General features: G+C 42.3%; 1 protein-coding gene across 3 annotated transcripts; it reads right to left on the bottom strand.

Annotated features, from left to right (window-relative positions):
- Positions 1-3,862: 3,862 nt before the first annotated feature.
- On the bottom strand, positions 3,863-10,447 carry LOC139209942 (neurofilament medium polypeptide). 3 transcript variants are annotated; one of them, XM_070839854.1, is made up of 5 exons: positions 9,966-10,447; positions 8,095-8,582; positions 7,412-7,574; positions 5,982-6,726; positions 3,863-5,851 (listed from the first exon to the last, which is right to left on the bottom strand). In XM_070839854.1, coding segments are annotated over exons 1-5 (1,677 nt in total). In that variant the 5' UTR covers positions 10,245-10,447; the 3' UTR covers positions 3,863-5,849. The 3 variants fall into 3 exon arrangements, with proteins under 3 accessions (XP_070695955.1, XP_070695957.1, XP_070695956.1); XM_070839856.1 differs by having other exon boundaries at positions 7,508-7,574; XM_070839855.1 differs by having other exon boundaries at positions 8,095-8,579.
- Between the last annotated feature and the right edge of the window lie 1,408 nt (positions 10,448-11,855).

Here is an 11,855-nt window from a genome sequence, read left to right as displayed (position 1 = left end):
ACAGTTATAAAATAAGATATTCAATCATTTGGGAAAATTTTAGATAAGTCTGTGGTTATTTATATTGATTATTGATATCTACAGTCGCACTCAAAATTATTCAACTCCAATTGCCAAATTAGATGTATTGGCAAAATTTACAAACTTTCAGATGTGTTCAATGAACACAACTAATATTACAGGTGATTTCACCAAATTCAACACAAAATGCTACTTTTAATGACTACAGCAGTCTCAAAATTATTCAACACCCTGATTAGAATCTCTCATAAGAGCACTCATTTGCAAATCAGATTTGATGTGTTCTATCTCAAGCATACCTGATGCAACTAATGAGGCCCTTGATCAGTTGCATCAGGTGCGCTTGAGATGGAACACATCAAATGCCCAGACTGGCTAAGGGTTTGTTCACAGTGATGTTTGGCTGTATGTCAGAAATATAGTTAAAGTTAAAGTTAAGAGAGGAGATCAATGATCTTAGATCATTGCCCTGCACAAAGAAGGATACAAGGAAAAGGATACAAAAAGATAGCAAAGGCACTGAATGTTCCTTGAGGTGCTGTCGGAAGCATAGCTTGAAAGTTCAAAGCTAAAGGAATACTGGCTCCACTACCCGGATGTGGCAGAAAGAGGACGCTGCCTCGCTGGCACCAGATTTCTGAGGAGGCAGGAGGCCAAAATCTCTCAAGTGACTGCAAAAGACCTGCAGCAAGACTTGGAAATCCTGGGAGAAAACATCATGCCATCTGTGAGGGGGCTGGAACTTGGGTGCTATTGGACCTTCTAACAGGACAATCATCCCAAGCAAAGTCCACCAAGGCCTGGCTTCAGAAAAAGTCCTTGAAGATACTAGAGTGGCTGTCACAGTCGCCTAACTTGAATCCCATAGAAAATCTCTGGGATTTGAAGAATGTGGTTGCAGCATGCAAACCCCAGAATATTAGAGAGCTGGAAGCTGTTGACCATGAGGAATGGGCCAAGATCCCTCAGGAACGCTGTCAGAACCTGGAGTCTGGCTGTGCATCACGTTTGCAGCAGGTCATAACAGCAAAAGGGTGCTCTACTAATAATAATTTTGAGACTTGATTTGTCATTAAAAGTAGCATTTTGTATTGACTTTGGAGAAATCACCTGTGATATTAGTGGTGTTGAGCTATTTAATTTGTTGAGTTGGTCACTGAACACAGTAAATTTTGCCAATACAACTAATTTGCAATGGGGGTTGAATAACTGAGTGCAACTGTATATATATATATATTTCTGCCTTAGTGGGCAGTAGCAAATTAATGGCATTAAATTATTTATTTAAAGTTACTCTCTCAAAGATCTCCATTTCATTCTCTTTGGCTGCAGCTATGGCAAAGAGCAGTAGCTGCAGATGTGCTTTTGGACCTCAATCCTCAGATACAACAATATCGTGTGCGATCAGTAAGTTGGCAGTTGATCTAATTGCAACAGAACACAAAAAGCAGTACGCCACTTCACACACAAGTGAGTTAAAGACATGTATGTATTAAGATCTGTGATATAAGAGTTGGTCTGTTGCTACGCCTACACACTGCTGGGTATTGGAAAACGCATCACTTTGCTTGCCAGCAATACCAAGTTCCTTTCTTCTAGTAATACTGCAAATGCAAGGGGTTTTCATCAGTGGGCCGTGCCACCTCATTTGGCGATAGATAACGACGTAAGAGACATTTAATCAGATGAAAATCTTCAATATTACTTTAATGAAATGTAAAAGGCCTTTATTTCATTTGCTAATGATGTATTTAAAATATAAAATGTACATGTACATAATAAAAGCAAAAATCTACATTTCTCAAGCCTCCTGCTATGTGTCTTTGTGACCGCATGCTGCATCAGCAGTTCTAACATCCCACTGATTTACACTTTTAAGTGGCCCATTTTCTCCTTGCATTCTGCACCACAAACATATCCTTTTAAACAAGAAATACATCAAGTTATGCAATCAGGATGCTCAGGAAATGCATTTCCATTGAGACTTAAAGACCTGAGCACAATTTCCACAGACCCACAGAAAGAGCTGAGCAAGCAACAGCGGAGAGGCTCATGTTTTACCCAGAGAGCTGCCTGCCCCTCCTCTGCTACGCTTTTACTGGTATTGATCGCTCATTTGTGGAGTCACCCTGAATCTTTACTGAGAGTCAGCGGGCAGGTCAGCAACATGCTGTACTGTATCATGTACAAAGGATATGGACTCCATGACTGTCCTGTACCTTAAGATGAGTTGGAGCTATCTCAGCCACAGATACAATAAACTGCAACAATCACAATCATGAGTTAAGTTCAAATTTTTTCCACCAACACTGACATAATAAAATCTGCAATTCATATAGAGCAAAATGCTTCTCTTAAGCTTTATAATTAAAACCGTTAACAAGCTAAAATAGTTGGAAAGAATAATATCCCTGAGCCAGTAATTACTAATGTACATAAAAAAGCTAATCAAGTAGTGGAAAGCGAGGAACACGTTTTCTGTCCCCAAAGCAACAAATTACAAGCTCACATTACATTAATTCAAAGAGGCCCTCAGCACCTGTACAGAGCGTAGTTTCTCTACATTAACATTACAAACAAGAGGACCAGGAGCTTTGCCAAAACTGTGGCTTGTCAGGCTGATGATAAAATTGGTGAGAAATGAATCCAGGAAAAGAACAGCATGACTCAGTTTGTTTGAAACTTACCTGGGAACAAATGCTTGCATGGTCCCAGTGGAAGGTCAGAGACTGAGGCGCTGAGGCACTGAGACACTGCAGCAGGGATGAGAGGGAGAGGCTGGACAAAATGACTCTGTTACAGGCTAGAGTGCAGAGGGGGAGAGGGAGAGAGGGAGAGAGGGGGAGAGACAGAGAGAGAGAGAGAGAGAGAGAGAGAGAGAGAGAGAGATTTCCTGCCTGTCTGGCTGATGCACACACAATCAATTTAGACTTTGTGTCTACCAAGGTCTAATGCAAGCAGTTCCATACACACTTCAGTCCAGCTGAGAATATTATTGAGCTGCACTTACTGCCATAGTAGGTTGAAACTTGTGAAGCACAATTATCCGTCTATTCTTTCCCTCACAAGTAGGGGCAAAAGCCGACTCCAGTGTACGGCAGGCATGCTTTGTGCCAGTGGCACAATGTATTTAATCAGTAAGGGTAGAATCTTTTCTATGGGTGATATTAAGGTTGTACTCCAAGCTGAATATGGTACATTATTGCATTGTTTGGATAAAACATGAATGCATTAATACTTTTTTGCAACTGCAAATTTGTGCCAATTCAGTAAAATGTATATTTCAATGCTTGACAGATTGCTACCTTCCACATGAAAGATTGCACGTTGTAATTTTGAGATTAAACATGTGAAACTGCACAGATAACCACACAAATCACCTGGCTGTTCAGCATTGTTCCATCACAACTTAAAGGATAAGGCTTTTCTATATTTTGTCATGTTCAAAAGATAAGTTCATAATGTCTACAGTTTAATTCTGGCCAAGGATCCGGGGTACATGTCTCGCCTCTCTTGTTCCCATATGCCTCTTCACCATTGACTAAAAAGGCAAAATGAATGAATGAACAACAAGCACCTTAGTTCATCCTTCACATTTAGTAAACGGGTAAATAGTTTGTTTGACGACTATTTTTTTGACAACAACTGAGCACTACGGCAGAGAGCGGCTTTGCGTACAAAGACAATACTGGCAAGATTAATTCTATTTTGGGCTGTGATCTGTTTATGGAATAATAAATATATATATATATCTATAGAGAGAGAGAGAGAGATTACCAGACTAATGCTTTAACAAGATCAGCAAGATGAAATGTAAATGACACAACAGCACAGATAAGAGTATAGAAAAGTGAAAGAACCAGGGTTTATTTTAAAAACATGACCGTGTGAGAAGTGTCGTTCTGACAGTAACCAATGCCTTGGCAAAAGCAGTGCATGTTGTAAAAGTGAATCAGTCTTATGTAAAAATCCATAATAGTGTCAGAAAGTCTTGAAATATACTACCAAGAACCTCTGTCTATCACAAACTTATTCCACATTTGTGAAGCCTCTGTTCTATAACAATGTACTTGACATGATGAATATTTGACATGCCCATTGTTCCCTAATCACAGCTTGTGCTCTGTGCAGCAGAGCATTGTTCACATTATTCCAGTTCTTCCAGTCTTGTGATGCAATGTTACGTTTTGCCCTTTGTTTGTTTTTAATGATCCCAGACATGCTTGACATCTGGTGACTGTGTGGAGGTGGAGGTCCTTGCATAGTTTCGTTTCATGTTTCACTGCCGTGCTGGGAAACTCCTCTTCTGCACAACCTGAAGCCGGAAACTGACATGACTCCTGTGCAGCGTGACGTAGTCCTTCTGTTTGGGTCATGAATAGCTGAACCAGTGTATTCCTGCGACAGTTTTATCAGCTGGTGCTCAAAACTCGCAATGGGAATTGTATTTGCAACTGTAAAGTTAAAACTCAAAACTCTTGGCAAGACTTCTGATTTTCAACAGTGATATTTTGGCATCATTCACAGAGGACAGGTTTTGTCATTAAAAGGTGTGGTGTGGTAACTGCTTCAAACTGCTAGCTGTTTTTTGTCAGCTGTCTTTCGACTGAACATGTTAGCTCGACACAATATAATCATTTTTAGGAGGAGTGGAAATATCAAAATAAAAATGACCAAAAGATTGTATGAGCTACAGTTCAACACTGATAGTTTTCCATCCACCTGAAGAGCAATGTATCCCTGAGGTGCTTGATTTAGCTCTTCTGATGGTTAACAGCTGTTTCTCCCCCCCAAAGTCATGACATTATTAGTAGAGATAATAATGCATAGAATATCTGCTGTTGTTTGATAAAGACCCAAAGCAGCACTGAACAATGCAGATTCTGACCTGACTAAAAAATGTACTTTTCAATAACAAGCATTCAAGCAGTAGAATAATGTTAATGAAACCACACAGTTCTTGGTAGAGGCATCAGACTTTTAGACCACTGTATCTCACAATACTACAGGTGTTTTCTGTTTGTAATTGCAACCAGTTAAAAAAGTGCAAAATTACAACGAGCCAAACTAAATTAAGCAAATGCCCAGTTTTAAAGTACTGAACCAAAGATACTTAAAAAAGTTAAAAAAAACAACAAAACAAAACAAAACTACAATTTGTCCTATAGTTATACTTGTAACGGGAATTATTCCCAAATCTTAGCAAAGATGCCTTTTTTTCTTTTTTGCTAGCTCTTTAGTTGGCTGTTTTGCCTGTGTAAACAACTGGGATAGATTAAGTTACTACAACTGTTTTTTTTTTTTTCCTTCTGATATATTATCTCACGGTTCATTTCAGGCAGAGACAAAAAGAAAGACATTCTAGTGTCACCTTGACAGGCATTACTTATGGCTTCGAGTGCGTTGCTAAACAGTTTCCGCGTCGATTAATTGTTACGTCATTGGCTTTTAGTTTTCCAGGTTAACAGTGAGACCAACTTTGACTAGAAAAAAGGTGAGTTATGAAGAGTGGAAAATGATCTGTAGAAAGACAGCAGTTCTTTTATGGATTAAGGCTTTGGAGGATGTCACTGGCAGGTAAACCCTGAATTACTGATTTCCTAACTTCACAGCCATCTCATATTTTGAGGTACAGGTTTCAGTTCCCACTCCAGCATAGTGACTGATGCCTTCTGACTGAGTCTGCCTTTCAAAGAGCAACCACATTATGAATACCGCACCTAAACAACAGCATCTACAGTATTTGTCTTATTGCAGATTGTGACTTCAGACTGAGTTCCCGTTCTCCTTGGTGGATGTGGAATAAAGCCCCTTCCTGGTGACACGCACTCTGTAAAACAAAACAAGAAAATATTAAGAGGGATGTGACACTAGTTGATTTTGTTTTATCCAATGCAGTGATGTCAAGAAAGCCATTATTTTGAAGCAAAACTAAAATGGCTTTCTTGATGCATTCTTACATTCACTCTCTGGCAAAGCATCATTTTCAACCGGCCCCTCTCCTTCTGCCTCCTCCTCCTCCTCCTCCTCCTCAGGTGCTACGTCCTGCTGTTCTTCCTCCCCTTCTGACTCTTCCTCTTCTACATTAAGTTTCTCCTCTTCGAGTACTGACTCCTCCTGAACTTCCTCTCCTTCAGAGGCCTCCGCTTCACTGTGGCTCTCCTCCTCAGGTGCTACGTCCTGCTGTTCTTCCTCTCCTTCTGACTCTTCCTCTTCTACGTTAAGTTTCTCCTCACCGAGCACCGACTCTTCCTGAATTTCCTCTCCTTCAGAGGCCTCCTCTTCAGGCATCTCCTCCTCTACACTTTGACTCCCCTCTGCTGCCGGCGTTGCATCCACTTCCTCCTTTTCTGATAAGGCAGCCGAGTCATCTTGCTCCATCTGATCCTCCTCTGCTGCCTGAACCTCCTCTGCAGGAGCGGTTTCATCTGTCAAAGAGTCCTCCTGCTCAACAGCAGCTTCATCCTGTGCAGCTGCCTCTCCTTTGCTTGCCTCTCCTCCCTCATCTGCTTCCGTCTCTTCTTCTGGTTTGGATTCCTCTTCTTCTACATCTGCAGGAAGTGCCTCTTCATCTTCTACTTCTTTTGCAGGAAGTGCCTCTTCATCTTCTTCTTCTGTTGTAGCAGCTGCCTCTTCAGCTGCGGGAGCTGTCTCTTCTTCCGTCTGTTCCACAGGTTCAGAGGGAGGTTGACTTTCTCCAACCAGCTAAGATGATATTAACAAAAAGATATTAGTTCACAGTAGACTGGAGTCTGGACAGCAAATCATTTCCAAGTCTGCTATCTGGACACCCAGATGTGTCGTAATTGGGATGAGAGAGAAACGACAAATAAGACAAGGACAGCGTAGATGTGAATCATTGAGAATTCATACCAGGCAATTAGCTCCTTCAAATAAATGAGATGAAAATCTCATTATGGTTCCCCATGGGCACACAGTGAACAGAAATAGTAAGAAGAGTCCATTTGCGCTGACAGTATAAGTGTTAAGGCATGTCAGGCATGTTCTGCCATTATAGTTCAAGTATAATCTAATGATATAATACTGTTTCCGAGTGTCTGCTATTTTGAACTTTATTTTTCAAAAACATCTGTAACCTATTTACTGAATCGGCACACACATCTCTGATTTGTTCAGCGATCCAGGTGTGACTTTGATAAATGTGAACATCAAGCTAAGTGCCGCTAGTAACCACAGCTTCCATGCCAACTGAAAATCACATTGGCGGGACCGATAAGTCACTGGCTAATGTATGAACAGCATAAAATAACCTCTCTCTCTAACAACAAATTGCTTAAAATGAAAACAGCGTAAGGCTGGATAAATAAAGTGAAACAAAACGGCTATTCCGTCTGATTATCAGGCTGCATCTGGCTTGTGTGTCGGTTACCTCTGTAACCTCCTTCTGTATGTTCTCCAGCTGAGCCTCGAGTCCTGAATGCAGACTTTGGGCTGCCGAGTTCTGATCCTGCAGACTCTGACGTACCGTACTGAGCTGCTCCTCCACACTGGCCTGCTGCTGCTGCTGAGCCTGTTCACCCCCAATCAGCTCTCTGAAAGGAAGAAGACACTTACAGTGAGAACTTTCAGTCTAAGGCCGTTTTCTTTTTTTACATTTATCAAGGGGTATTGAAATTTTGTCATAACAACATTAGTACTACTGATAATATTAACAACGATAATATACTAATTGTGAGGCTTTATCTTTATTGTGAATATATTCGCAAAAGGCACACATGATTCAGTGCACTACTTGTCTTATCTGACATGTGCAACAATAGCCTGAGAAGCTCATTTTAAGTTTACATAAAGCTTCAAAGAATGTCGACTTACATACAAAGGAGATTTTACGCAAACCATTCAGCTCCAAAAATCATCAGTACAATAGAAATGTTTATACAGATCAGGGCAATCTTACACTGTGAGTATGGGGCCTGCAGACACTGGCCCAGAGTCACACAGAGACGCAGACAGTGGCAGCCAACAGGGCTTTGACTAAGTCAACATAAAGTTATGGGTCAGAGGAGGTGAGCTATTTTTCTCCACAGTTCAAAATGCTTTTGCACAACCTACCTGACAGTAGCCATCTCCAGTGCGCTGGCCTCAAGCTGAGCCTGGTGGGTGTCCAGCTGCTCCTTCAGTCCGAGCACCTCGACGGCCTGCACGTCCAGGGTGGCGCTCAGCATGGCGACCTGTCCGGTTCTCTCCTCCAGCTTTGATTCTGCTTCTCCCAGGCTCCCTGTCAAGCCCTCAACCTTCTGAGAGAGGTCAGCGCTCAGTGTGGCCAGGCCCTCCACCTGAATCCTGACACCCTCAAACTCCTCACTCTTCCCCTTCAGCATGGTCTGAAGCTGGCTCAGTTGCTCCAACGACACGGTGGCTTGCTGCATCTCTGCCAGGCGGGATTTCATCTCGGTGTGGAGCGACAGCACCTGAGCGGGGAGGTCAGACGTCCTGAGCTGTTCAGCTGTAGCCAAGGCCATGCCCACCTGCTTCTGGGCCAGTGCATAAGACTCCTCCAGGGCATTCAGGCGGGTCTCCAGACTCTCTGAAATGTGCTGCTGCGACGACACATACAAGAGAGATGTTTAAATAATAAACTTACAAAAACCCACAATTGAATTGAAACAAAAAGTGAATCTCTCCTATTATTGTCCCAGATCACCTAACTAATCGTGCCAATACAAGAACCCGAATATCCAGTCAGGTGGCCTAATCATGCATGGGAGGCTCAGTAAAACCTTTCTTCCTTGCAATACGTTACATGAAAAACTGAAATCTAAATATACATATAGAAGCAAATGATTTTCTTAAGAGAAGAGTGTCCATCAGGAGCTAGACAGGACAATGAGCTGGTGGGTAAAACTATTGCAACTGCAGTGTCAACTTAAATGAGTCACAAAAAAGCAATTTAAGCGGAAGTATTTCCACAACAGGACTAAGCTAGCAGGGCTGTCCTCATGCAAGGAACAGCTTTTTTTTTTTTTTTTTTTTTGCCACCTTGCCTGAGCCGAAAGTGGAGTTGCACAAGAGAAGGGGGAGGTAGGAGGAGAGGATTTGTTTTGGTTAAACTCTTTGAAAAACCTTGCTCGGCCCCGTAAAGTTACCTGCAGCCACTAGTAAAAAGAGGAATGCTGTTAAACTTACAAGTAGAGTGAAATGTAGCTCAAGGCTGCCACGAACCTCAGTTTGCAGTGACATAACAGGGCCAGTTCATTCACGCCCATGCATAAAACTACAGGAATATGACAACTTCTTAGCAATGGATGCCTGCACTAATTCAGCGTTTAGACATATGCCAGTTCAGAGATACAGATGAAACAATCATCACTCTGTTCTCCTGCCGATCTTTCACATGGCCTGTGGGCAGCATCTGAACTGGTGTTCAGTATCAAAAATCACAGACTAAATTTAGCCCTGGCACACAACTGTCTTGTTTATTATTATTTTGGCAGCATGCTCTCCACAGCTCTGGAACCATGTTCTTGGCTGGTATTATAATTCAGATATTTTCCACAGATAACACCGATGCCAAGTAGATTCGCTGTATTTAAATCAGTGATTAAAAAAACAAAACAAAAATCAGTGTCCCTTCAAAAGCAGGTCGACAGAAATCCTCCTTAGAAACGCCAGCAGCTGTGGATGTTAGAAATAGCAGCGTTTTGTACTCACTCCAGTGAGGCTCCTGGCATTTAGAAATCCGATAGAGGCCTGCAGGTCTTAACTTTCCTTACTTGTAACTGACAACGAGCACAGTTGGCACGTGGTGAGGCCTTCACTTAATTTGTGTTCAAGTGTTTGTGTGAATAACAAGCTGAGGGGAATATTTACAGTGTACTCAGAACAGAATAGGACGTGGGCCATCAGAGGAGGTGGCTTGTGCTGCTGGATGCCTGCAGGGGACTAATCATATTCTTATGATTTATTGATCTTCTTTTCCTTACCTTGCTGCTCGACTGTCGCATTTCTTCGTGGGAAGACTGTAGTTTTACTATTTTCATCTGCATGCCCATGAGATTGTCTGTTAAGTAGGTTAAAGTTTGGTGCTGCTGGAAACAGAACCAGGCGCCAGTGGCACCGCCAATTACAATCATTAGAAATAAAACAAGGAGGAGGGTGTAGTTATTCGCTCCAGGGCGAACTTCCGACTCCATGACTTCATTTTTGAAGAAGTTATCTTCATGTTTGTGGTTGCTTTTCCCTTTCCGATGCTTGGCAGTCATCTTTCCACAAAGGACACAATGTCCCGGACAGGCAGGAGAGGTGATATTCAAGGAGCCGGTGGGTGAAACAGCCTGGAGCGAAGCGGTGATGTGGCCCACTTCAGATGGCTCCTTCTAAACGGCGCTGCGCAGACCGACCGCTTTCAATCAGCGCTCAATAAAGCACCGAGAAGCTGCAGCGACTTCTTGATGAAGAGGTGGAGAGGATGATGAGACAGGGAGGCGTGAACTGAGAGCAGCGTGTCGGTCCAGGAAGGGGGAGTGGGCAAGGAGGGGGGAGGGGGGAGGGAGGGAGGACGGGCCGCGTCACGGGAGTGGCTGAGCCTCCCCCACCATGTGCGCTGCTGTCATCTAATGGAAGAAGTACACGTCCAGCTCCTGTGCGCTATTTTTTACTGCAGCTGAGCTGCATGTGGCCTGCAGCAGTCACACACGTCTGAGTCTGAGGGGGTTACAACAAGGTGACGTGACAAGAAAGCCCACGGCTGACAAAGATTCATTTAAAGTGACCTTCTTAATGAATGAAGCTCAATGTTTTTGCTCTGCACTAATACTAAAGCGTCCTGTTAGAATGTGGCAACGAGACTGACTTATTCTGTGGCATGCACATACTGTGGAAAGGGCAGGTTTCTATTAAAGGTCACATTCAGCTTCTAGGATGTTAATAACCTGACCGCCTTTGCTGCTTTCGTGCATTTGAGAGCGAAATAGTCAGTTAAATCTGGTTAAACGTCCTGTTAATCTTTCCTTTCTCTTTCATTCTTTCTTTGGCTTCTTGTTTTTCCCTGCTTTACTGGTTCCACTTGTATTATTTGTTAAATGCTGTTTGTATAGGGCAAACAAGCCATTCGTACACCCATCATCCTGCTCAGGGTTGAAGGGGGGGACTGGAGCCTAAGCTGGCTCACAGGGGTCGGTTCATCCCCTACAGGTTGCCAGTCCTTCACAGGGCTGATGCAGACAGACTGTCAAACACTCACATCCACATCTACAGGCAATCTAGACCCACAGAGGCGCAGGGAGAAACCAGAACCTTCTTGCTGTGACGTGACAGTGTTAACCACTGTCCCATCATGCTGCCCTAAAAACATCAGGAATCTAGTCTAGGCTGATGAAAGTGACATTAAGATGATGTTTCATCTTGACCTAATAAAATGTGCTTTAATGATCATTTTTAACTTTTAACAGATAGTTAATCTGCACAGCACAGTAGTTTCATATTAGCATTTTCAAAGACATTGTAACATGTCACAATTGGAAAAGCACAGGCTTAAATAACAAAATGAAGGATGACTAAATTCCATTGAGCTGCTTTGGTTTCAGACAGTCACACTGACACGTACCGTATCTATCATTGATCTTATTATTTCCTGGGTGTGTGCATGCACATAAATAACTATGTATTGTTTTTTATTTTATTTTACCTTATTCTATTATAAATGTAATCATTTCTATTCCATTTAATTATTTCATGAAAGTACTATGACTTTAATTTCATTGTGCAACTTCGTGTTGTGAAGTAGCCTTGAAAGAGGTATGTTTTAAGTACTGTGCACTATTCATGAAGTTAGAGTTACTGGCCATAAAGATTCACCAGTTAATTTGGTATTT

The sequence above is a fragment of the Pempheris klunzingeri genome, chromosome 11, assembly GCF_042242105.1.
Source record: "Pempheris klunzingeri isolate RE-2024b chromosome 11, fPemKlu1.hap1, whole genome shotgun sequence".
In the NCBI taxonomy this organism is placed as follows: Eukaryota; Metazoa; Chordata; class Actinopteri; order Acropomatiformes; family Pempheridae; genus Pempheris; species Pempheris klunzingeri.
This window is presented reverse-complemented; position numbering and strand designations above follow the sequence as displayed.